A 24,114-nucleotide genomic window follows, 5' to 3' on the forward strand; every position below is an offset into this window, starting at 1 on the left:
TCCTGATTTCATGGGAAAGCGCAGCGGCGTGGACGCGCGTGACATGTGGGGCCCAGAGCGGGGTCGCTGCTGTGCCGGGCTGTGCTTGGAGAACTTTGCTGACAATGAAGTACTGGGAACAGACGTTCCCGGGCCAGACCTACGGAGGCCGGTACGTGGGCACGGGGCCATCCGGTTTCGAGTCCCAGGTGTCTCATGCTGTCATGCGTGGATACACGTTGCCTAGACTGGGACTCAGCTGTTCTTCAAACTTGGCATGTGTACAGGCGAGTCCTAAAGACAGTGTGGCCCAGAGCCCGGAAGGGGACCCCAGGCACATGAGCCCTCGGGCGTCCCCGCATCAGGCCTTGCGTGAGCGCTGACACAGGGAAACTCGGCAGAGGGAAGGAGCAGTAGACAGGCCCCCGGGAGATTGCTGGCATCCTGTGCCAGCACGCCTCGTCTGCCTGCGGGGGCCAGGAGGCAGCAGGGGCAGCTCCAGAGTGGGCCCTGCTCTCGCGTGGACACTTCTGGCCCCAAGCGTGGACAGTGGCTAGAAGACTGCTCCAGGCCCTTCAGATGGAGTGAAGATGAGGCCTTGTCCATGCGAAAGGACTCGCACGGGCCTTGCCCCAGGGAGGCACACAGCACAGGTGACGGCCGGACAGCAGGAGGAGCCAGTGTTGGCGGGCACGTGGGAACCGGAACCCGGGAGCACCACTGGATTCACCAGCAGTGGACGACAGTGCGACAGGACCCCCCAAAGTTAAACTGACGACGTCCAGCAAATCCACACTGAAGGACAGAGAGCACCAATTCGAGTTCCGGCTGCTGCACCGCCCGTCCGCTCCCTGGGAAAGCAGCAGAGGGCGGCCCAAGGGCTCGGGCCCTGACTTGCACGGGAGACCCAGAAAAAACAGCTTTGGCCTGGCCCAGCCCTGGCCATCGGAGCCAATTGATGAATGAACTAGTGGATGAAAGATTTTCTCTCAAAAAATATATTTTTTTAACATTTTATGACTTATCTGGGAAGTAGAAAGTGAGTTACACAGATTCTGTCTGCTGCTTCACCCCCCGATGGGCTGGTTCCCCCATGGGCGTGCCCGGGCCGGGCTGTTGCCGGGTCTGAGCACACCTTCGCCGTCACTCTCCAAGTGTGTGCAAATTTGATCCTGGCCACTTACTGCGTTGTCTGTAGATCTGCTCTTGGGGAATTGTTTGATTATAGATGTTTACATTTTACATTTTTTATTTGAAAAGCAAAGAGAGAAAGACTGGCAATAAGATGCCATTTCAGGCACAGCAGTTGGGTTGGACCCGGGGCTCCTGCATGCGTGGTGGGGACCCAGGTGCTGTGCTTAGCACTGCCACCTCCCCGTGTGCAGCTGCAGAGCCAGGCCTGCCCTGGGCCGTGGGCATTTGGCCGCCCCATGCTCCTGTGGGCCAGGGCAGAGTGGGTCTCCCCGGGTCACACGGGCAGTGCAGGGCCTTCTCTGCTGGCGCTCACCGGGGCTCGGTCCTCTCCTTGTGGTCCCGACCTGCCTTCCGTGAGCAAGAGAAGCAGAACTGGTTTGGGGGTGTCCTGTCCGAGTGGATGCAGGACGCCACGGTTCCCAGTGCGACAGAAAGGTGCCTCGCGGGCCTGCCAGGGTGTGTCCCCAAAACTCACCTGTTCAGACCTCCAGAGGCGCAGGAAGACAGGAGGTGCGCCGTGGGCTCCGTGGCAGACGTCTTCATTGCGTTGCGTGGGATGTAGCAGCAGAGTGCCCCAAGTTTGAAAGGCGGAGTAAGGGAGAGAGCCAGCTGCCCTTCTCTTGCAGGACCGTATCATTGATGCCGGCCCCAAGGGGAACTACTCACGGTTCATGAACCACAGCTGCCAGCCCAACTGTGAGACCCTCAAGTGGACGGTCAACGGTGACACCCGCGTGGGCCTGTTTGCTGTATGCGACATTCCTGCAGGTGCAGCCCCTGGGGACGGGCGCCGTGGGAGGCTGCGGGTTAGAGGGCAGGCGCAGTGCGAGGCTGCGGCCTGGTCCAAAGGGCCACGTCCAGTGTGGTGCCCCCTCCCCGCAGGGACAGAGCTGACCTTCAACTATAACCTCGACTGTCTGGGCAACGAAAAGACGGTCTGTCGCTGCGGGGCCTCGAACTGCAGTGGCTTCCTCGGGGACAGGCCCAAGGTAAGGCCTGGCGGCTTGGGGCGGCCACGGGGAGGGAGGCGGCTTGGCGCTGGGCCCTCCCTGACCCTCAGGCACCCCCACCCCGTCTGGGCCCTGAGGCCGCTGCCCTCCCATGCTGTGGAGCCTGGCCCTGGGAGCGCCTTTTGTCAACGTCTCTACTTGCAAGGCGGAGGGAGCAGCTTCCGTCCCCTGGGTCACTCTGCAGATGGCTGCCACGGCCAGGACTGGACCGAGCAGAGGCCGGGAGCTGCAGCCACAGCGAGCAGCAGACGGCAGGCGCTGGGCCCGGCGTGGGCGCTCCCCACAGCGGCCCTCCCGCTGCAGCCCAGGGCACGGCGGGCCTGCTTGCCCCCCAGTGAGCCGACCCCGTTCTTGCAGACATCCGTGCCCCTGTCTGCGGAGGAGAGAGGCAAGAAGACCAAGAAGAAGAGCCGGCGGCGCCGGGCCCGCGGGGAGGGGCGGCGGCAGTCGGAGGACGAGTGCTTCCGCTGCGGCGACGGCGGCCAGCTGGTGCTGTGCGACCGCAAGCAGTGCACCAAGGCCTACCACCTGTCCTGCCTGGGACTGGGCAAGAGGCCCTTTGGTAGGTGCCCGCGCCGGGGCTGGAGCCCTGTGCAGCTGCTCCTGGTCCTCTGTCCGCGGGGCCCAGGTCCGGGCATGGCGGCCGGCTCTAGCTCTGCCAGCCTTGTCCGTAGCAGAGGGTTCTGAGTGGTCACGGGTGATGCCAGGGCAGCCAGCTCCGGCAGGCACAGGTTAGGGTCAGGGATGCCCTGGGCCAGGCCGAGCTCGCCTGGTGGCCGGGTCGCTTTCGAATATGCGTTTGTCAGTCTGTTCTGAGGCTCCTGTGCCACTGTCGCCTGCAGGGAAGTGGGAGTGCCCGTGGCACCACTGTGACGTGTGCGGCAAGCCTTCCACCACCTTCTGCCACCTGTGCCCCAACTCGTTCTGCAAGGAGCACCAGGACAGCGCAGCCTTCAGCGCCGCCCAGGACGGCCGGGCCTACTGCTGCGAGCATGACTTGGGGGCGCCGGGGGGCCCCCACACGGAGAAACCCTTCTCGGAGCCAGGGAAGCCCGCGGGGAGGAGGAGGAGGAGCTGGCGGAGGCTCACAGAAGGCAAGTAGCGCAGCAGCGGCTTGCCCGGTCGGGAGAGGGGGCGCCGGCCGAGGACCCCCCCACCGCTCAGCCGCACGGGAGCTGCTGTGTGAAGGCTGGCCGCACGTAGTGTAGTGTGTGCCGGGAGGAGCCCCGGGGCCGCGCTTCTCTGAAATGTGTCTGTACTAATGTGAACCCCGTGCCCCCGGCTGCCAGCCGGGCCTGGCCGCACGAGCCCCTCACCTGCAGCAGGAGCCCCGGGTGACGGCTTTCCCGCCCCGTTTCTGACCTTCGCTCTCAGTGTATTTTGGCTAAACCTCGTTGACCAGCCATGCCGACTGCCATGCGTGTTCACTGACGCGCCCTGGTGCTCCCGGGGGAGCAGCTGTGCCCCACAGGCCGGCCCGCTGCCCTGCTCCTCCCTCCCCTGGCTCCCTGGGCTCCCCGGGGCTGCCCCGTGCGGTCACCGTGTTGCTGAGGGACACAGGGCAGTGGGCCCATTTCCCAGGCGGGGAAACTGACCAGCAGATAACACTAACTAGATGCCATGTGAGTCACTGGGGAAGCGAGGCCATCCCCCGGGTCTCCCCAGACCCCACGCCCACAGCCACCCCGCGAGCACTGGTGCTCCGCCCAGTCCAGCCATCGAAACTTGAAATTCACACTGGGGCCAATATACTGAACGAGATGTGAGAACTGCCAGTTAGGGAAATAGCATTTACAGTGGGAACTTGTGTTTGGAAAACTGTGTACGAGTATTTTTGTATTAAAACATTTTAAAGGCTTTTCTGCTTCCTTTATTCCACGCGGGCGCCTCAGGACGCGTGGCCCATGGGCTTGTACTTCTTGAAGCGCGTCCACTGGCCCGTGGCGTAGTTCATCTCGAACACCGTGTCCACCAGCATGGTGGTGGTGCCCTGGCCGTCGGCCTTGGGCAGGTCCTCCGTGTGCTCGCTCAGCTTGATCTGGACCACGTCGCCCTGCTCCTGGCACGGGTTCTCTGCAGACGGGGGGTGGGCCGCTGGGTGGGGGCCTGGCCCGGGAGCCCCTCCGCCCCCCGCCCTGCCCCGGCACCCACCTCGGGAGCCCGCCATGAAGCGCAGGATGAGCGCCTTCTCGGGCCGCGTGACCTTGTTGGCCGTCTTGAACATCTCCTGGGCGGCCAGCATCTGCTCATTCTGTGGCAGGGAGAGTGTGGGTGCCCAGGGCGCCCCACCCCCGCTGCTGCCGCCCGCCCGGCGCCCGCCCGCCCCCCGCCTACCGTCAGCAACAGTTTCTTCTTGGGCTGCTGGGCAGGCGGCTGTGGCTGTGCCACCATGGCCACCGTGGGCAGCGGGCCGGCGGCTGGGGGCGTGCTGGGCGTCAGCGGGGACGAGGGGGCTGCGGGGGGCGGCGCCGGCGTGGCGGTGCTGGGGCTCAGGCCGCTGTTGTACAGGGGGGCCCTCTGTTTGAAGGGCGCCGCCAGCGTGGGGCTCGGGGTGCCGGGCTCCTCGGACGGGGGGCCGGCCTGCAGACTGGCTTCCCGGGAGGACGGGGCTGCGACAGAGGGGCCCCCAGGTGAGGGAGGGGGCGGGTGGTGGCAAGGGGTCCCCTGTCCCCCGTCCCAAGGCCGGGTGGCCTGGCCCAGCTCACCCGCAGGGGCCTCGGCGCTGGCCCCGTAGGAAGATGCGGGCACCACGCTGGGGGTGGAGGGCAGGTAGCTGGTGGAGGGCAACGCAGCCTCGCTGCTGCTCAGGGACCCCAGTTTCTGGAAGACAGAGGTGTCGGTCTCCCTGGGCGCCCGGCCAGCAGGGCCTCCCACGCCACCCACGGGCAGAGCTGCCGCCCCCCAGGCTCGCCCCCTGTGGGTGAGGCCGTCACCCCGCCGCGCACCCTCAGCCGCAGCACCCACCTGAGTGGACACCAGGCCGGCCGCGTAGTCCGGGGTGGCGTTCTCCACGACCGTCTCCTCCTTGGCCGGCTTGTCTGCCGCCTCTGCATCTGCTGCCCGGCAAGACACTCCGTGGGCCGGGGCTCTCGCCGCCTCTGCCCACCGCACACGCGGGGTCCCCTCGGCCGCGCCCACCGCACACGCGGGGTCCCCTCGGCCGCGCCCACTACACACCCAGAGTCTTCCTTCGCCGCTTCGCCTCTCGGCCAGCGCCCACCATGTCCAGCTCAGAAATGTCCAACAGCTGCAGGGAGAGAGGCGCGGGGTCACCGGAAGCCCGGCCTGGGCCCTGGGGGCGTCCCGGGGCGGGGGGCCCACCTTCACGCCCCTCTCTTTCCTCAGGGGCGTCCGGGACGGCGGGATCGGGGTGCGGTTCCCGGTGGGGCTGAAGACGCTGGGCGCCGGCGGGCTGCGGAAGGGCGCCTGTTTGGGGATGCCCTTGAGGGGCGCTGCGGGAGCGGGGGCGTCAGCGACGGGGGGCCCCCGCCGACCTGCGACCTGCGCACAGGGAGGCCCAGACCCCCTCCCCCCGGCCGCCCCCTTACTCGTGGTGTCCATTTTGCGCAGCAGCCCCCGGCCCTTGGTGTGGAACGGCACCCCCGCGCTCCGCTTCAGCTGCTGGGCCGTCTCGGTGGCTGCGGGGAGGTGCGTGTGCGTGTGCGTGTGTGGCCCCTGCCAGGGTGGAGGTGCCCGCCAGACGGGGCCGCACTCACCGGCTCCCCCGCACTCACTGCCCTCCCCTCCCCGCACTCACTGCCCCCCCGCACTCACTGCCCTCCCCCCCCCACTCACTGCCCTCCCGCACTCACTGCCCTCCCCTCCCGCACTCACTGCTCCCCCCGCACTCACTGCCGCCCCGCACTCACTGCCCTCCCGCACTCACTGCCCTCCCCCCCCACTCACTGCCCTCACGCACTCACTGCCCTCCCCCCCCACTCACTGCCCTCCCGCACTCACTGCCCTCCCGCACTCACTGCCCCCCCGCACTCACTGCCCTCCCCCCCCACTCACTGCCCTCACGCACTCACTGCCCTCCCCCCCCACTCACTGCTCCCCCCGCACTCACTGCCGCCCCGCACTCACTGCCCTCCCGCACTCACACTTCTGCAGCAGCTCGGCCCGCAGCGTGGCACTCTTGGGCTTGCGCTTCAGCTGGAAGTGCTTCACGGGGGGCGTGAGCGGCCCGGCCAGCGTGGTCAGCGCGTTCTTGTTGAGGTACTGGCACTCGAGCGGGAGCATGGCCGACGCCTCGCACTCGCTCACTGCAGGGGCAGGGGCAGCGGCGTGAGGACAGGACGCCCCCAGAGCACAGGCGCCCCCCGGCCCGCTGCCCCTACCCTTCTCTCGGAGCTCCCCCAGGATGTCCTGCACGTTGGGGCTCTGCTCCTCCAGGTCCAGGTTGAGCGAGCCGGTGTCGGGGAAGGACTTGAGGATGCCGGCAACCATGAGCACCCAGGGGTCCGTGTCCAGCGCCGCCAGCTGGATGATCTCCAGGAGCACGCCCTTCATCTGGGGGCACAGGACACGCGTGACCACCCCGCCACACCCGGCTCACGGGGCTCGTGGGGGCGGGTCACCGGCACGCCCTGAGTGGACACGGGTGTCGCTGCCGCCAGTGCCCGGTGACCGGCTCACGCTCCACAGACACAGGCTGGACGCCTGGGGACCCCGAGGCGAAGCGTGACCGTGTCCCCGGGGCTGCCCTGGTCACCGAGGCGGGGCGAGCTGCAGCAGCCTGGGCTCCGGGCGTCCTCGGCACGACAGCAGCTCGCCAGGCGCAACACAGGGCCACACTCCACAACGCAACAGCCCTGCCCTCCACAAGCTCCACACGAACAGAGGGGTGAGGCAGGCCCGCCGCGGGAGCCCACGCCATGGGAGAGCCCACGCCACGGGAGCCCACGCCACGGGAGCCCACACCACGCCGCTGCAGCCCACGCCACCGGAGCCCACGCCACGCCGCTGCAGCCCACGCCACGGGAGCCCACGCCGCTGCAGCCCATGCCACGGGAGCCCATGCCATGGGAGCCCACACCACGCCGCTGCAGCCCACGCCGCTGCAGCCCACGCCACGGGAGCCCACGCCACGGGAGCCCACACCACGCCGCTGCAGCCCACGCCACGGGAGCCCACACCGTGCCACGGGAGCCCACACCATGCCGCTGCAGCCCACGCCGCTGGAGCCCACGCCGATGCAGCCCACGCCACGGGAGCCCACGCCGCGGGAGCCCACGCCCCAGAGCCCATGCCACGGAGCCCACGCCGCTGTAGCCCACGCCACGGGAGCCCACGCCACGGGAGCCCACACCACGCCGCTGCAGCCCACGCCACAGGAGCCCACACCGTGCCACGGGAGCCCACACCATGCCGCTGCAGCCCACGCCGCTGGAGCCCACGCCGATGCAGCCCACGCCACGGGAGCCCACGCCGCTGCAGCCCACGCCATGGGAGCCCACGCCGCGGGAGCCCACGCCGCTGCAGCCCACGCCATGGGAGCCCACGCCGCGGGAGCCCACGCCACGGAAGCCCACGCCACGGGAGCCCACACCACGGGAGCCCACGCCCCAGAGCCCATGCCACGGAGCCCACGCCGCTGTAGCCCACGCCGCGGAGCCCACGCCGCAGGGCTTCCCCTCAGCCCCTGCACTAGCGGACAGAGCCCCAAACTGCTGCTGCACATGAAACAGTGGCACAGGCTGAGGGAAAGCCGTCCCACAGCAGCCCTGCCAGGGCGAGGCTGGCCCGAGTGCCCAGCCCCTGCGCCCTGGCCCCACGCAGGCCTGGCCTCTGCGGCCGTGGGCGGTGGCAGCTAGACCCAGGGCCTGGTGTCACCCAAGACGAGGCCGCAGCACAGCGACCACGCGTGCTGTCCAACAAAGCCAAGCGGGCACCCTCGGGTCAGCGCACACAGCCGCGGACAGTGAGTGGTGGAGGGGGAGGAGGGAGAACCTTCCCCCTGCTGGGTCACTCCCAGAATGGCCCCAGTGGCCGGGCCAGGCCCAGGAGTCTCCCAAGGCTTTGGGCGTCCTTTGCCAGGGAGCTCGATGGGAAGCGGGGGTACCAATGTTTCTGCAAGTGGTTTAACCTGCTGTGCCCAATGCCAGCCCCAAAAGCAATTCTAGCGCCCGGTGCAGTAGCCTAGTGGCTAAAGTCCTCGCCCTGCATGTGCTGGTGCCGGTTCGTGTCCTGGCTGCTCCACTTCCCATCCAGCTCCCTCCCTGACTGTGGCCTGGGAAAGTAGCGGAGGACGGCCCAAAGCTTTGGCAGACCCGGAAGACGCTCCTGGCTTCGGATCAGCTCAGCTCTGGCTGTTGCAGCCACGTGGGGAGTGAATCATCGGATGGAAGATCTTCCCATCTCTCCTCCTCTCTGTATATCTGACTTTCCAATAAAAATAAATCTTACAAAAAAGCACTTCTAAATCACACGGTCAGTGAAGAAATTCCCACAGAAATTGAAAGAACCGTGCCATGACACAGGAAACACGCTATCAGCTGGAGCCGCGGTTGGAGACCCGTTAGGGGCTGGGAACCAGGTGACATCTGTGCCAAGAAGCTGGGCACATGTACAAGGCAGCAGGCAGAGAATGAGCCCAAAGTCGGCTCTGGGCGAGCCCGGGCAAAGCCCTGCGGGGACGGACCAGGCACCAGGACAGCGGCTGGGCGACTCGGTCCTAGCTCGCGGTGCCTGGCTGGCACCTAAACCACACCCTGAGCCACCAGGTGGCCCCGCGCCCATCCAGGGAGACACAACTGACACCAGGCCACACGGCCATTCCCAGCCATCCCTCCCAACAGCCCACCCACAGTCGGGTCGGCTATGGAAAAGCGCTGGCCCCGGAGCCAGCATGGGTGCCAGGCGCACGGCCGGCCAGCCCGCAGCGCCGCAGGAGGCCCCATGGCAGCTTGTCTGCCAGCTGCGGCTGCCGCAGGCACCCCTCGGCCAGCAGGTCAAAAGCACTCACGATCAGGAGTTGGAGAAATCTTTCAGAGAGACAGGAACATTTTCTAGCCAGGCCAAGAGGCGACAGACCCTCCCTGTGTGGTCAGAAGCCACCCTCTCTGTGTGGAGGGCACCAGCGGGCACCGACACCAGGGACGGTCACGGAGAGGAGCGGCCAGAGGGCAAAGCTGCTGCCAGTATGGGCGCCACGTCCGCTCCCTGCCAACGTGCCTGGGAGAGCAGCAGAGGACGGGCCAAGTGTCCAGGAAGAGACTGGGAAGGGGCTCGGGGCTCCTGGCTCCTGGCTCGCTCTAGCTCTGGTCACGGTGAGCGGCAAAGCGGGAGATCTTCCTCTAACTCCACCTTTCACAAGTGCCACACATACACGACTAGAACCTGCTGTGCCCTTGGTGCTTTCAGCGGCAGCAGCAGCCTCCAGCTGTGCGGTGGGCACGGGGCCAGCAACTGCAGGCCTCTGCGGCCTAACACTAACGTACAGAACACACAACCGACCGGGGGACTGCAGACTGAAGTGGGGGGTAACCGGGCCGGACCCCGCACTGGCTGGCACACGTAGCAGTCAGCTCTGGGGTCACCTCTGCTCAAGCTGCTTTGGGCTCCCCTCACCCCAAATGGACCGCTGCACTCAGAATGCCAACCACAGTGACAATCACAGGAGCTGTGCGCTGACCGTGGGGTACATGGGTCACAACTGGGCCTGCTCGGGTGCTGGAGCCTGTGCGGTGGACGGCACGCCCAGAAGCACATCGGGACATGACAGCCAGTTCATCGAGGCCTGCAGAGGACGTCCAGGACCACGGAGGGCAGGACAAACTGCACAGCTCTCCCGGTGAAGTTTTGACAGCAAGTATCTGGGGCAGCAGAGACCCTAAGGTGGACTGTGTCAGCCAGTGGGCCTTGGGAGGACTTCCCCAAGCTTGGAACAACAAAATCAACACCTCAGAACTACCGAACCTGCTTGGGCAGTGCCCTCAGAACAGGCTCCACACTGGGGACCCTGGGATGACCGTAAGTGGCCGTCCCCCACCCCTGGGTGCTGCCGTGGTTAGGCTGCTGGGAGTGGTCCTCTCCCCTGCTCTCCTCTTCCCCAGATACAGGGAGAAAAGGAGATTGGAGGCAGCTGTCTCATCCACGCTTCCCTATTCCTCGACCCTCCCCACCCTAATTGGTGGTCCACATGGCCATGCATCCTTCTCAACTATAGAAACATCATCCAAAATAAAGTAAATTATTATTAAGAAAAAAAAAGTTCCTGGGCCTGTGGGCTTGCGCGGTGGCTGTGGCACAGCGGGTTAACCCCATCTGAATCTGAGGCATCCCGGCCGCTCCACTTCCCATCCAGCTCCCTGCCCGTGGCCTGGGAAGGCAGTGGAGGCCGGGGGCCTCGGGACCCTGCACCCGTGGGAGACCCGGAGGAGCTCCTGGCTTGGAGACCTGGCAGCGCAGTGGAGCTTAAACCACCCAAACGCCTTTTTCTCTCCGCAACTAATCTTTCAGTACACGTGGAAGACTTTCCAAAGTGGCTGGTGTTAAGCAGCATCCCACATGGACACGGGATCAACTCCCAGCTGCTCCACTTCCAGCTCCCTGTGGCCACCTGGGAGTGACCAGTGCACGCGAGTCCGCTGCTTCTCGAGGACCAAGGGGCCCCCGTTCCCCCAGGCCCGTTCCCCCAGGACCCCCGTCCCACCAGGCCCGTTCCCCAGGACCCCCGTTCCTCTCAGCCCCCAGGCCCGTTCCCCCAGGACCCCCGTCCCCTCAGCCCCCTGTCCCCCAGGACCCCCGTCCCCTCAGCCCCCTGTCCCCCAGGACCCCCGTCCCCTCAGCCCCCGGCCCGTCCGCCCGTCCCCCCCCCCGTCCCCTCAGCCCCCTGTCCCCCAGGACCCCCGTCCCCTCAGCCCCCTGTCCCCCAGGACCCCCGTCCCCTCAGCCCCCGGCCCGTCCGCCCGTCCCCCCCCCGTGCCCTCAGCCCCCGGCCCGTCCGCCCGTCCCCCCGGTCCCCTGTCCCCCCGTCCCCCACAGGCTCCAGGGGAGAGCCCGGCGCCCGCCTCACCTCGTCCACGGTGCGGCGCGGGAGGTGTAAGGTCCCCAGCAGCAGCTTCAGCTTCACGGCCGACGAGAGGCCGTGGAAGCACAGGCGGATGTTGTCGATGACGGCGGTCGTGAGCAGGGACGCGATGCTGGGCGGCGCCCACAGCTCGTCCGTGGCCCCCAGCTTGTTGTGCAGCCACAGGCCCGTGTCGCTCTCCCGCATCGACGCCATCTTGGGGGAGCGCGCCGGCAAATGACGCGGACACCTGCGCGCCCCCGGCGAGGACCCCGACATGGCGTCGCCCGCCGCCCGCGCGGGTCCGTACGGCAGCATGGCGGCGCCCTACGGCAGCACGGCGGCGACGGGAGATGACGTTCAGCGGGCGGCTGCTCAGTGCGCCTTTGAGGAATAATACGGCATCCGTAGGGGTTGCGGCATTCTGCGGCGAACGAACAAAAACCCGGGGAGATAAATAGACAAAAGCCGTGGTCTGGCGAGGCGCAGGAGGGTCTTGCGTGGCCGGCCTGCTCCGCCATGGCAGGGCGCCAGCCGCATCCGCGTGTCCGCTCTGCTCAGCGGCCTGCTGGGCCCCGGGGTCAGGAGGGCGGCAAGAGTTCTGATTGGAAGGCTGCCTCGCTGTCCCGGCGGCCACCGGGGCGGAGCTGAGCCGGGTGGAAGCCAGGAGCTTCTTGCGGGTCTCCCAGGCCAGAAGCAGGGAGCTGCGTGGAAGTGGAGCAGCCGGGATGCGAACCTGCGACCCGGCGCTCAAGTGGCATCCCAGTGCAGCACACGGAGGATTCGCCCTCTGCACCACAGCGCTGGCCCCTGTGTGGGGAGGAGTGCCCTGATAGGCCAGATCTGGCCTTGTGGTCTAGGTTTTGTTAACTTCTTGCCTTTTACTTAAAAAGCATTTTAAGCACAGACACCCACAGGGCATGAACAAGCCATTAAGTTTATTTGGAAGGTGAGGAACAGAGACTAGCCATATAACATAAAGTAAAAGGGAGAGATTGATACATTCAGTCCTAAGGGGAGAAAGAGAGAGAGAAGCCCAACCCAGAAGCTGAGCCCAAAGTGCCGACCGTGTCTGCAACCCAGTGCCCAGGCAGGGGAGTGTGGCTTCCAGACTGGTGACCCCAAACTCACTGCCTGCCTAGACTGTGGTCAACTGAGACCATGATGGACACTGCAGAGTGGATGCTGGGGGCTCCAGGAGCCTGTGCCCTGGCATTGAGACCACGGAGCCTGTGCCCTGGCATTGAGACCACGGAGCCTGTGCCCTGGCATTGAGACCATGATGGACGCTGCGGAGCAGATGCTGGGGGCTCCAGGAGCCTGTGCCCTGGCATTGAGACCACGGAGCCTGTGCCCTGGCATTGAGACCATGATGGACGCTGCGGAACAGATGCTGGGGGCTCCAGGAGCCTGTGCCCTGGCATTGAGACCACGGAGCCTGTGCCCTGGCATTGAGACCATGATGGACGCTGCGGAACAGATGCTGGGATCTCGCGGAGCCTGTGCCCCTGGTGTCAGCCTTAACACGGCTGTGCTGCTGGGTGGAGGTGGCCACCAAGGGTCAGGGTTCAGGATGACACCCGACACCTGTCCCCCAAGGAGAGGAGGAACCATCAGCAGGAGAGACAGACACTTCTGAAGAAAGTATTCCAGGGCATGGCTGAGGTCGGTGGCTCGGGCAAGGGGACCCAGCTCCCCTAAACGCACCAGGGCCATCCAGACGAGGGGGCCATCCAGACGATGGCCTCCTGGCCTCTGGCTTTCCAGGGCTCAGCCCTGACCTAGCATGGCCGTGGTGGAGTGAGCCTGCAGATGGCCAGCTGTCACTCTGTAACTGCCTTTCAAATAAATATGCACATAAATCTTAAAGATAAATACAATTGATTCTGTCTGCTTTTGCTTGCCCCCTTGCAGGCTGGCCCACCCCTGGACATGAGGTAGGAGGGCAGTATAGCTAAGGATGGAAGACCTCTCTCCAAACCAACCCATCTTTTAACAAGTGGCCCCCAGGAAATGAAGGGAGTTTCCTATCATTATTTTTTTTTTTCAGTTGAGATTCCTTCATTGCAAGCATATACCAAGCATAGAGTCTAGCATCTTATTGTCCAGATAAGTTCAACGGCTTCTTGGGGAGACCTTCTCTGGTCTGAAGATAGAGCCAACAGAGTAAAATCCCAAGCAATTAAAGCTCCAGCATAACATCAGCAACAATATACAATGTTATGGTATTAATTGACATAGTATTGAGTAAAAAATATGTTAAAAATATTGCAAGTTCTTTTTTTTTTAAAGATTTATTTTTATTATTTTTTTATTGGAAAGGCGGATATACAGAGAGGAGAGACAGAGAGGAAGATCTTCCGTCCGATGATTCACTCCCCAAGTGAGCGCAACGGGCCATACTATGCCGATCCGAAGCCAGGAGCCTCTTCCGAGTCTCCCGCGCGGGTGCAGGTTCCCCAAGCTTTGGGCCGTCCTCAACTGCTTTCCCAGGCCACCGGCAGGGAGCTGGAAGGGAAGTGAGGCTGCCGGGATTAGAACCGGCCCCCACATGGGATCCTGGGCGTGCAAGGCGAGGACCTTTAACCACTTGCGCCACCGCGCCGGGCCCCAATATTGCAAGTTCTTAACCACATCCTGTGACTACTCCGTTGACATTTCCACAATTGAGGCACATAGCTGTTATAGGAGGGGCGTGCAGAGAGATCTTCCATACCTTGGTGAGGAGTACTTGCTCTGTGTCCTACCTAGTAAGGTATGTGTGAGTCCACGCTGACCAAACTTTCCTTGTTGTCCTCTGCCTGTCTATTCTAATTTGTGAGTTTGTGTGAGTGTGTTTAGGGGTGGGGGGCTCTGGAGCAACCCTGATGGTCATTGCAGAGAGGGTGGGGACCCAAAGCTGGAACTAAGTGAGGACCAGAGAAAGCTCCTCTCCCTAGTCCCGAAAGAGGTTTACTGTTCTTCTGAATCTGAGGACCACTCAGGGCTCCTGGCTGTTCCGATGACCTTGGATCCTGCGAGGAAGAATTCGGGCTTCTTCCATCCCATGTGGTAGGTCCAAAGCAGGGGATGCCATTTGAATTCTCGGGCTTCAAGGCCCTCCAGCTCCCCGTGGTCTCTTTGGCAGTTGGGATGTAGCCCTTGGTGCCCGCAGTGCCTATCATTGTTTCTTTAAAGGCCGCCAAGCATGAGCTTTCACCGAGCAGTCTGCTTGTAGGAGATACTTGTCTAGTTTTCCACTGATCCCTTAAACGTGCTGCATGTACAGCAGGGAGCCGGACACCCAGCCGTCCTCTGCTGCTCTCCCAGGCCACCAGCAAGGAGCTGGACAGGGAGTGGAGCAGCCGGTACGTGAACTGGCCTCCACAGGGGAGGGCTTGACCCGCAGGGCTGCACTGTATTTCTCAACTCTAGAATTCCTACTTGATCATTTCCCAAGATTTTTATTTTTCTTAAAGATTTTTTTTTTTTAATTGGAAAGGCAGATTTACAGAGAGCAGACAGAGAAAGATCTTCTGCCCACGGATTCACTGTCCAGATAGGCACAACAACCGGAGCTGAGCCGACACGGAGCCAGGAGGCTCTTCCACATCTCCCACGCAGGTGCAGGTCCCAAGGCTTGGGCCATCCTCAACTGCTTTCCCAGGCCACAGGCAGGGAGCTGGATGGGAAGTGGAGCAGCCGGGATTAGAACCCATGCCCGTAGGGGATCCTGATGCATGCAAGGTGAGGACTTGAGCTGCTAGGTTACCACACCAGACCGTTCTATTCCTTTTGTTCCTGTTTATTTTCAAGGGGTGCTCTCTTTCCTGTGGAAAATGTTTTACTTATTTTCATTTTATGTAAAAAATGAGAGAGAGCCTCTCCCATCTGACTCTATGCGCCAGCTGCCCCTGACAGCATGGTCTGGTCATGCCGGAGCCAGGAGCCTCCTTGTCTTGGGCTGCCGCCTGCCAGGGCACATGGGGGCCAGCGCTGGCTTGGGAAGGGGGCATCTAGGATGCCTGCACACCAGACCCTCCCCATGCCCCTCACCAGTGGACTCAGACCTCACCAGCTCCCAGCCTGTGGGGGTTCTCTCTGCTGGGAAGCTGGGGTGCCGGGCTGGCTCTGATGGGGCCACTCATGGGGTGTCTACAGGTACCCTGAGTGTGACCAGGCCCTTCTCAAGGCTGACATCCCTTCTTTTTATAAAATGAAAACAAAAACCGCACGCACTAACAACAAAACCATAATATGAGGCCAGTGTGGTGGCATAGCATACTACTCCTCTACTGCTTGTGGCCTGGGAAAGCAGTGGTGCACGGTCCAGTGCTTGGCCCCACACCCACGCGGGAGACCTGGAGGAAGCTCCTGGCTCCTGGCTTGGGATCAGCTCAGTTCGGCTCTGGTGACCGCTGCGGGAGTGAATCAGCAGAAGGAAGATCTTTCAAATAAAAACAAATAACATCCTGAAAAATCACAAAGCATGTTGTTATCTGAGAGGGAGAGTGACGCAGAGAGGAACAGAGCTCACCGAGTTAGGGTAGCGGGGACAGGGCTGTGGGGTCACCCTGGCAGGCCCCTGGCGTCCAGGTCCCAGCTCAAGGTCCACGCGGCCACTTCTGGCCCTGGCCGCTGTCTCTGCTCCCTGCTGACGGCCCCCACTTGGAACCACGGGGGTGGGGGCCGCTAAATACACAATTTCCAGAAGGAAGCACAACCCACAGGCACTGACCCCCTTCCCTGTAGAGACACCCACCCTTCCTCCCTCCCTCCTGGCCGGGCAGCCTGGCCTTCTCCTGGGACACGCAGCCGGGAACCTGCCACCCGCTCCCTCTCCCAGCCAGATGCCTACGGCTGCGGGGGTACTGGCCCCTTTTCACCCCCAGAGCACGCCACAGGCTGCCTCTACCCACTGCTACCACAGTCAGTGGGCAAACCCAAGCCCGCACACAGTGCCAAGACAACCCCGTGCGGTGCTGCTGCCGCGGGGAAGTTCCTGGACAAGCCGAGCAAGAGCGCTCTCTCCCCCTCTGCCTCCCCCTCTCTCCTCTCTCAGCGCGGAGGCCGGCGGGCGGCATGGACAGGGGAGAGGGCAGCAAGGGCAAGGACGCCCAGCCCGCTGGAGAGACGGCCGGGTCAGGTCGCGGGGCTGGGGAGGCGGTGGCGGCTGCACCCGCAGCGCTGACATCGCGCTGGCATCGCGCTGGCATCGCGGGGTCGCGCGGGGCGAGAGGGCCCCAGGCGTCCTGCAGTGACCGCGGCTCGGCCCTGCAGCTCCCGGGTCGCGGGTGGCCAGGAGCAGCGGCCGCGCGCCGTCCTCACCGCCTCCTCCACGCAGCCCTCGGGGACCCACCGCCGACACCCTGCGGCGCCGGGACCCTCAGCGGCGCTGGCCCTTTAAACCGCGACCCGCAGGACCTCGCGTTTCCATGACGACGCCGTGGGGTGCCAGTGTGGGGGGCGCGCGGGGCGCATGCGCGGGGCGCACACCGTCCTCCCAGTCGCCCGCGCCGCCGGTCGCGGGATTCCCGAAGCGCGGTAAGGCAGGGCGGGCGGGCGCGGGGCGCGGGGCGGGGCGGGGCGCGGTCCGGGGGTGGGAGAGGTGGTCGCGCCCCCGGCCCGGCTTTGGGGGTCCGGCGGGGAGGCTGCGGGCGCTGCCCATCGCTGCCGCTGCTGCAGGGCGGCCCGGGCTCCCTCCGCCGGCCATGGCCTCTCCGCCGCCGCCGCTGCTGCTGCTGCTGCTGCTGGGCCTCGCGCTGCTGGACGCCCGGGCCCGTGCCGAGGCCGCCGCCGGGAGCGCCGTCCCCGCGCAGAGTGAGTGCGGGCCCTCGCCGCGCGCCTTTGTCCCCGCGACCGTCCCTCGGCCGCCCGCGCTGGGTGCGGGGAGGGGGCGTGCCGGGTGCCGCGCCCTCCCCGCCTGAGCCTCGCTGCACTGCAGGCCGCCCGTGCGTGGACTGCCACGCGTTCGAGTTTATGCAGCGCGCCCTGCAGGACCTGCGGAAGACGGCCTACAGCCTGGACGCGCGGGTGAGCCCGCAGCCCGGCCCGCGCCCCTGGGGTCCTCAGGTCGGGGAGGGGCGGGTTGGCAAGCAGGTGCGGCTGGGCTCTCGGGATGCTGGGGGCGGGTCCTGCTGGTCCTTGTCTGGCCGGCCCTGGGGAGGCGGGTTGTTAAGGACCCCCGAGAGCAGGTGTCCGGCGGGACCCCAGCGCGGCGCCTGAGTAAGGGGCCGCTGGTTGCTTTGCAGACAGACTCCCTCCTGCTGCAGGCCGAGCGCCGGGCCCTGTGCGCCTGCTGGCCCGCGGGCCGCTGAGGACGCGCGGCCACTGCTCCTGCGAATAAACACGCGCCAGCACTCTCGTGTCGTGTCTGTCTCTCGGGCCTCAGCCCCGCGTCTGCCCCAGGGTCCCCCTCAGTGAGCCACCCGGTTTGGGGACTATGGGATGTGGACACTGGCGAACTGCCGCAGGTCTAAGTTCCCCCTCCATGCCCCGGCTGCTCCACACTGGAGTGGGGTTGGCCTTGGCGACTCCCAGTGGGTAGGGTGGGACACACGAGGCTGGCAGGGGCACTGACACCCAGGCTGTGTGTGCAGCCCCTGCAGGATCGCTGCCTCCTGTCAGAGGATTTCAGAACAGCAGGTTCTCAAGTGGTTAGGAGCAAACCCAGGGCTGCGGGAAGTTCAGTTCCTTGGCGCACCTGTGCCAGACAGGGAGGGCTGGGTGGTCCCTGCCCACTCCAGGATGTTGGGCTTCTGGCAGCTGGCCGCTCTGCACTGTTTCCAGCCCCACGGGCACCCTGGCTCCTCAGCTCTGTGGCATGTGTTCCCCAGGGACCCGGCAGGTGCTTGATGCCTCAGCCCACACCATGCCGGGGAGTCCTGAGTGGGTGCTCCGGCCCTGCTCCAACTCCCTGGCATCAGAGCACAGGGATGGAGGGGGTCAGGGGCCAATGCGAGAAGCCTAGCTTGCCCAGATCAGCAAGTCCGGCATGGGGACAGCAGATTCCTTCTCGGAGGGCAGGCCTGGGACTACCAGCCGTTGCTTCAGCTAGATGGCACTCTGGGATCTAGGTCTGTAATAAGGGCTGTGCTCATGACTTGGCAGCTCAGGGTCCCATTACTATAGAAAATGGGGGGCAGGAGACAGCCCATCGCCACCTGCAAATGCCAAGATCCCCTGAGGGCACCGCTTCCTGTCCCAGCTGCTCCACTCCCCCCAGCTCCCTGCCTGTGGACTGGGACGGCCCAATGCCTTGGGACCCTGCACCTAAGTGCAGGGGTGGGGGTGGGCTGGGAGGAAGCTCTTGGCTCCCATTTGGGGAGTGAACTAGCAGATGGAAGATCTCTCTCTCTCCTTTCCAAATCAATCAATAAATATCAGAATGGGGAATACTGGGGAGCCCTATCTTGGGTGGAGGGGGCAGCAAGCCAGGCGGGCAAGGTGTGGAGGGGAGCCCAGAGGCTGGCTCCTGGGGTGCAGCTGCAGGACCGGCTGCTGTCACTGTGCTTGGGATGGGCTTGGGAGCCCTGTGACAGGTGGATTGGTGGGGGGGTGGGGGGAGGGGAGTGCCAGGGAGGACAGGTGTGAGCCCCAGCCCTCCAAGCTTGGCCATGGGAGCAGCCTGCCTTTCAAATACGTAAACCTTGGACAAACACATAAAGGGCACCTAGGGTGGCCCAGTGGTGAGTTGGGCAGGCTTTCCTGGTGGCCCCATTTCCCCGCCCCCATCCCCCACCTGGCACCTGCTGGGGCCTCCTGGACCAGAGCCACTCTCCCATGGGCCCAAGGAGGGGGACACCACGGGCACCCGAAGCCTGGTCAGGCTGCCCCTGGCCCCTGGTCCCTGTCCAGCCTCTTGGAGGCGGTCCACTAAATCTCTTTCAGCCAGCCTGCTTGTGGCCACCCCTGAAGGGAGGGAGCTGGCGTCGGGAACGGGGCTTGCAGCCTCCAGTGACAGCTGCCCAGAGCCTCTTCTGTCCACAGGTGGTGGTCGGCCCCTCTGCTTAGCATCCTTAAGGGGAAGCTGGCTATAAAAAGTCCTGGGCTCGGGGGCTCCTCCCTGCATCTGGGTGTTCTGGCTGAGCCCCACGATGGCCCGAACCCTGGCCCCAGGCCACTATGCAGGTGGAGTTCACACCTGTGGTGGTTCGGGGAATGAGCCCAAGGGGCGGCAGCACTTGGCAGGCTCTGGGGTCAAGGGCAGGGCACAGCTCAGTTGCTCCTGTCTGCACCACAGACCAGGTCTCTCCCCTTTGCTGCACCTCATGTGGGGCTGGAGAGCGTCACTCCCCTCCCCAGCCCCTCTTGGCACACTCATCCTCACCAAGACCTTTTCCTGACTGGACCCCCGGTGTGCTTGGCTGCAAGGGGCGCCATCCACCTGACAGGGAGACTCCAGCCACGGGTCCAGCCGTGGCTCCGCCTGGCTAACCAGCAAGGCAGCGTGGGAACCCCGGCCACTTCCCCACGCGTCTGGGAGATGTGGAGGTGGCAGCCCTGATTGTCCTGCCCTTGACGTGGGCCTTAGTCGGCCTCCTTTTGACCTGCCCCAGAGACTCCCTTTTGCGCCAAGCGGCACCCTCACTCCCTCGTGCAGGCCGCGTTCCCGCCCGTCGGAGGGGGAGACCTCCTGGACCACAGCACCACAGGGTCTAGGGCTTTCGGGCTGGGGTCTTGCCCCAGGTAGTGCGGAGGGAACCCTGCTCCTGGTTGTCCTCAGAGTGTGACTGGCATGCACGAGGGCTGGGTCTGCCATGCCCTGGGGAGTCTACCCCCATACTAACGCCCTCACCCGCCACCTCCCCCCCCCTCCCCTCCGTCCGCGTCTCCTGCGCCCACAGCCCCCCCCCCCCCGCACCTGCACTGAGCCCATGGGGCGCATGCGCCGACCCGCCGGGCTGGGCCCGGGCCGGGAGGGGTCCTGCAAGCCTCGCACCCCGGAGCCGCTGCGGGAATCGGGCCCGAGGCGGAGGAGGGGTGCTGCGCGCGCTGGACGCGGCTCCGGGCTCCAGGGGCATCGGTCCTCGCGGACCGCACCTTCTCCCCCAAGCAGCCTGCGGGGCCCCATCGGCGGGTTCCCTGGGAGCCCTTGGGCCCCCTCGGTGGCCTCCGCTGGGCGCCGCCTTCAGACAAAGGGCGGGAGGCAGAGCTGGAGACGCGGCGGTGACTGCGCTCCTGGCCGCGGCGCGCTGCAGCAGAGGCGGGCCCGGCTCGAGTCGGGCGCCCCTCGGCCGCGCGCAGGGGCAGCATCGCGGGGCGCAAGACACCCGTCACGCGCTCCGGGTCCCGCCCTCCCACGGAGCGCCCTGCGGCTGGGACCCCCAGACTGAGCCCCGCCACCCGCTCCGCAGCGCGCACGCTCCTCCCTTGGGCACTTCCCCGCGGCCCGGCCGCTCCGTCGCGGCCGAAGTGTGCCACCAGGCGGGAGCGGGGGCGGCGTCTGCTCCCACCCGCGAGATCACATGGTGACCCTCGGCAGCCAATGCAGTGGACGCTAGGACCCTGCGGGACCCCGGGCGCCGCGACTGCACCGGCGCCGCTGCATTATAAATACTTCTCCAAAATGCGGCGCAGCTCCCTGCGCGCGCCCCGGCCGCCCGCCGCCTCCGCCCCGCGCCCCTGAGCCTCCGCCGCCGCCACCGCCGCCGCCGCCGCCGCCGCCGCTGCTGCGGGTCCGAGGGCGCCGCGCCCTTGCCCCTGGGCCCGGCTGTGCCCGCCGCGCCTGGCCCGCGTCCCTGCGCTGCGCCGCCCGGCCGGGTGCATGCATTGTGGGCCTCCCGACATGGTCTGCGAGACGAAGATCGTGGCCGCCGAGGACCATGAGGCGCTGCCGGGGGCCAAGAAGGACGCGTTGCTCGCCGGCGCCATGTGGCCCCCGCTGCCCGCCGCTCCGGGGCCGGCCGCCGCGCCCCCGCCGGCTCCGGGGGCCCAGCCCCGCGGCCGGGCCGGGGGTGCGGGACCACCCGAGGGGCGCGGCGTGTGCATCCGCGAGTTCCGCGCCGCCGAGCAGGAGGCTGCGCGCCGCATCTTCTACGACGGCATCCTGGAGCGCATTCCCAACACGGCCTTCCGCGGCCTGCGGCAGCACCCGCGCACACAGCTGCTCTACGCCCTGCTGGCGGGTTAGTGCGTGCGCGGCGCGGGCTGCGGGCCCGCTGCCCCTGCGGACCCCATCTCGGAGCCTGGCTGGGGGGGGCGGCGGGGAGGGGGCGGACACGCACCCGCGCTCCCTCTCGCTCTCTGCGGCGGCGGCCCGGGCTCTCGGCCAAGGCGCGCCGAGCTAGGGCGTGGGAACGAGCGCTGGCCAGGGGCTGCTCGTGCTGCAGAAGCTACGTGCTCCCTGCCCCGGGAGCGTCCCGCCTTGCTGGGGAGGGGGAATGGCGCGGCAGGTAGCGCGCTGCGGAGCCCCGGGGTGTGCGACTATATATAATCCGCGGGCGGGGGAGGCTGCCTGTGCAGTTCTAGCTGCGGGCGCGCCTTCCCAGAGGGGAGGGATGACAGCGGCCCCGCGGGGGGCTGCTCTTCGCGTTCCCGGCGCTGCGCCCCAGGAAAGGCGAACCCCCACTGTACGGACAGGGAGCTGGAGGCGGGGTGGGGGTGGCGGTGCGGGAGGCCCTGCGGCGCTCCCAAGGTCACCCAGCGGAGGCGACTCTCCCCGTGCTGTCCCCGCAGCCCGATGGCCAGGGCCCCTCCGGGTCATGGGGACCTCCCCCATCGCCCTGGTGGCAGCGGCCACTCCTAGTCTTTTTCTCCAGGTCAGAAAGTGAGGGCAGAGCGGAGCTGCGAGGGGCAGTGCGGGGTCGGGGGAAGCGAAGCGGCCCTGTGACTTCTGTCCGGGTTCCCGGCGGGGCACGCAGCTGTCCGCTGGAGCACGTGGGCATAAGCAGTAGAAGCCGCCCCGTGCTCTTGCCTGGGGTAGGGCTGGGGGTCCAGCGGCTCACCCGCGCCCCTCTGGCCCACAGCACTGTGCTTCGCCCTGACCCGCTCGCTGCTGTTGACAAGCCTGCTGCCCGCCGCACTGCTGGCCCTGCGCTACTACTACAGCCGCAAGGTGATCCTGGCCTACCTGGAGTGCGCGCTGCACACGGACATGGCCGACATCGAGCAGTACTACATGAAGCCGCCGGGTGAGTCTGCACTCCCTGCCGCCCCTGGCAGAGGACCTGGACCAGGCCGCGCTGGGGGACCCCTGATCCTACCTGGGTGGGGAGGAAGGGGGCTGGGCCTGGTGCCTGGGTTCCCGGTGGCCTGTGCCCTGTGGTTTCTTCACGCTGTGAGTCCTGGCCTTCCGTGGCTGCTCAAGGGCCTGCGGACTGGACTTGGGGGATGGGTGGTGGTTTAGGACACTGCAGGCAGCCGGCTGTGGTACTCCGCTCTGGCACTGCCAAGCTGTCTGTTCCCGGTCCCCTCCTCCTGCTGAGCTTCAGCCACTTCCTAGGCTGTCCCTCAGGAGTGAGACAGGCAGCCATGGGCCTGCCTAGAGGGACCCTGCCCAGGGCTCTGCCTTCTCTGGGTGTCAGCGATCTTGGGGGTCCTGGCACCGGACCCCTGCTGGAGCTGGTCTGAGTTGTAGGTGTGTCAGGGGTATGGGTCCAGGAGCCCAGGACTTGCAGAGCTAAGGGGGCTCCTCTGGTCCGTGGGCTGGCAGCCACTCCCTGTGGCTACTTCCTTTTCCTGTTGGCCGAGGGTGGGTGGTCAGGGATGGACTCAGGAGTGATCCTGGGTGAGAAAGGACTTCTCTCCCTCTCCCCCTGCCCCACCCTGGGCTGCCAGAGGCACCTGCAGTTGGCCAGGTTTGGTTGGCCCCTTGAGGAGAGTTGCTGGGGGGAAGGGGATGGAGAACCGTCAGATGGACTCGGCCAGGGAGGTGGGAGCAGCCACAGGCGGGCTGTGAGGGCCTTCTCGGGGCGGCTCTGGCCTCTTGTCCCAGGTCTCTGTGTCACCTTCAGCCACCAGAGGTCCATGGACTCTCCTGTGGCCTGTGCCCTGCTGGAGAGGGAGGCTGGGCGTGGGCCACACTGCGGCAGGGGGTAGCTGGGCTGGCAGCTCCTCTTGGCCTGGGGAGGGGTAGGGAGGTGGTGTGGCAGAGCTCCTCTGCCTCAGTTCCCACCAAAGGACCCCTTCTAATCATTGCGTGGGGCCCTGCCTCTTACTGGCACCCAGTGTCCTGGAGCAGGCCCAGCTTGGCTGGAGCCCACACAGTTCTTGATTCCTGGGGACACACTGGCGTTCAGCAGCCATTCTGGCCAGTGGGGCCGGATCTTGGCGAGCAGGCAGGGTGGGCTCTGTGCTCAGGGGGCTGGGTATGGCTGTTTGAGCCTGCACACCTGCATGGTGGCCCCAGCAGGACTGGGAGCTGGACCGTACCCTGGTGTGGGGGCCTGTGCTCACCCTCTGGCCCCGTCCACCCTGAAGGGAGAGAAGCAGTTTCCCTGACATCCCTGGTTGAACATTCCTGACCTACCCGTGTGACCACTGCCTGCAGGCTCCTGCTTCTGGGTGGCTGTGCTGGATGGCAACGTAGTGGGCATCGTGGCTGCGCGGGCGCACGAGGAGGACAACACGGTGGAGTTGCTGCGCATGTCCGTGGACTCGCGCTTCCGTGGCAAGGGCATTGCCAAGGCACTGGGCCGCAAGGTGCTGGAGTTCGCCATGCTACACAACTACTCAGCCGTGGTGTTGGGCACGACGGCCGTCAAGGTGGCTGCCCACAAGCTCTACGAGTCCTTGGGCTTCAGACACATGGGTGCGAATGACCACTACGTGCTACCTGGCATGACCCTCTCGCTGGCCGAGCGCCTCTTCTTCCAGGTCCGCTACCACCGCTACCGCCTGCAGCTGCGGGAGGAGTGACCGCTGCCGCCCGCCCACTGCCCGTCACCCGCCGCCTGGCCGCCCTGTCTGCCTTGCCCGCCTGCCCGCCGCCTGGCGCGG

General features: G+C 65.8%; 4 protein-coding genes and 1 non-coding gene across 8 annotated transcripts in view; 4 read left to right on the forward strand and 1 right to left on the reverse strand.

Annotated features, from left to right (window-relative positions):
- Nucleotides 1–3,684, forward strand: part of NSD2 (nuclear receptor binding SET domain protein 2) — a 71,052-nt gene extending 67,368 nt beyond the window's left edge. For both annotated transcript variants that reach the window (XM_040966401.1, XM_040966402.1), the window contains 4 exons: nucleotides 1,800–1,941; nucleotides 2,056–2,162; nucleotides 2,541–2,745; nucleotides 3,026–3,684. In XM_040966401.1, the coding sequence (XP_040822335.1) occupies nucleotides 1,800–1,941; nucleotides 2,056–2,162; nucleotides 2,541–2,745; nucleotides 3,026–3,285 (714 nt within the window). In that variant the 3' untranslated portion in view covers nucleotides 3,286–3,684. The remainder of the gene's footprint in view (nucleotides 1–1,799; nucleotides 1,942–2,055; nucleotides 2,163–2,540; nucleotides 2,746–3,025) is intronic.
- Nucleotides 1,479–1,603, forward strand: LOC121146917. Its single transcript, XR_005882291.1, has one exon.
- Nucleotides 3,685–4,038: 354 nt separating the features above from the next.
- NELFA (negative elongation factor complex member A) lies at nucleotides 4,039–11,412 on the reverse strand. Of its 3 annotated transcripts, none has more exons than XM_040966411.1 (11): nucleotides 11,203–11,412; nucleotides 6,524–6,695; nucleotides 6,287–6,448; nucleotides 5,732–5,821; nucleotides 5,505–5,635; nucleotides 5,361–5,430; nucleotides 5,148–5,236; nucleotides 4,889–5,003; nucleotides 4,518–4,792; nucleotides 4,335–4,434; nucleotides 4,039–4,256 (listed from the first exon to the last, which is right to left on the reverse strand). In XM_040966411.1, the coding sequence occupies exons 1-11, from the start codon at nucleotides 11,410–11,412 to the stop codon at nucleotides 4,072–4,074; spliced, it is 1,599 nt and encodes a 532-aa protein (XP_040822345.1). In that variant the 3' UTR covers nucleotides 4,039–4,071. The 3 variants fall into 3 exon arrangements, with proteins under 3 accessions (XP_040822345.1, XP_040822344.1, XP_040822343.1); XM_040966410.1 differs by having other exon boundaries at nucleotides 4,518–4,797; nucleotides 4,894–5,003; nucleotides 5,148–5,239; XM_040966409.1 differs by having other exon boundaries at nucleotides 5,148–5,239.
- A 5,474-nt stretch (nucleotides 11,413–16,886) lies between these two features.
- On the forward strand, nucleotides 16,887–17,492 carry CUNH4orf48 (chromosome unknown C4orf48 homolog). The gene is made up of 3 exons (XM_040966306.1): nucleotides 16,887–16,995; nucleotides 17,120–17,208; nucleotides 17,427–17,492. Exons 1-3 carry the CDS (start codon nucleotides 16,887–16,889, stop codon nucleotides 17,490–17,492), a joined length of 264 nt encoding a protein of 87 aa, XP_040822240.1.
- A 3,449-nt stretch (nucleotides 17,493–20,941) lies between these two features.
- Nucleotides 20,942–24,114, forward strand: NAT8L (N-acetyltransferase 8 like). Its single transcript, XM_040966359.1, has 3 exons — nucleotides 20,942–21,302; nucleotides 22,143–22,307; nucleotides 23,666–24,114. The coding sequence occupies exons 1-3, from the start codon at nucleotides 20,942–20,944 to the stop codon at nucleotides 24,031–24,033; spliced, it is 894 nt and encodes a 297-aa protein (XP_040822293.1). The 3' UTR covers nucleotides 24,034–24,114.

This window comes from Ochotona curzoniae, unplaced genomic scaffold, assembly GCF_017591425.1.
Source record: "Ochotona curzoniae isolate NIBS_2020 unplaced genomic scaffold, NIBS_Ocur_1.0 scaffold_4505, whole genome shotgun sequence".
NCBI lineage: Eukaryota > Metazoa > Chordata > Mammalia > Lagomorpha > Ochotonidae > Ochotona > Ochotona curzoniae.

What these genes read in the sequence shown, in the direction of transcription:
- NELFA (XM_040966410.1), bottom strand. Translation starts at nt 11,412, where the DNA reads ATGGCGTCGATGCGGGAGAGCGACACGGGCCTGTGGCTGCACAACAAG. An exon ending in CGCGCCGCACCGTGGACGAG is followed by an intron (nt 6,696 to 11,202) that starts GTGAGGCGGGCG and finishes CTGTGCCCCCAG; the next exon opens with ATGAAGGGCGTGCTCCTGGA. An exon ending in GGCCGAGCTGCTGCAGAAGT is followed by an intron (nt 5,822 to 6,286) that starts GTGAGTGCGGGA and finishes ACCTCCCCGCAG; the next exon opens with CCACCGAGACGGCCCAGCAG.
- CUNH4orf48 (XM_040966306.1), top strand. Translation starts at nt 16,887, where the DNA reads ATGGCCTCTCCGCCGCCGCCGCTGCTGCTGCTGCTGCTGCTGGGCCTC. An exon ending in GAGCGCCGTCCCCGCGCAGA is followed by an intron (nt 16,996 to 17,119) that starts GTGAGTGCGGGC and finishes GCTGCACTGCAG; the next exon opens with GCCGCCCGTGCGTGGACTGC. An exon ending in CCTACAGCCTGGACGCGCGG is followed by an intron (nt 17,209 to 17,426) that starts GTGAGCCCGCAG and finishes GTTGCTTTGCAG; the next exon opens with ACAGACTCCCTCCTGCTGCA.
- NAT8L (XM_040966359.1), top strand. Translation starts at nt 20,942, where the DNA reads ATGCATTGTGGGCCTCCCGACATGGTCTGCGAGACGAAGATCGTGGCC. An exon ending in GCTCTACGCCCTGCTGGCGG is followed by an intron (nt 21,303 to 22,142) that starts GTTAGTGCGTGC and finishes TCTGGCCCACAG; the next exon opens with CACTGTGCTTCGCCCTGACC. An exon ending in GTACTACATGAAGCCGCCGG is followed by an intron (nt 22,308 to 23,665) that starts GTGAGTCTGCAC and finishes CACTGCCTGCAG; the next exon opens with GCTCCTGCTTCTGGGTGGCT.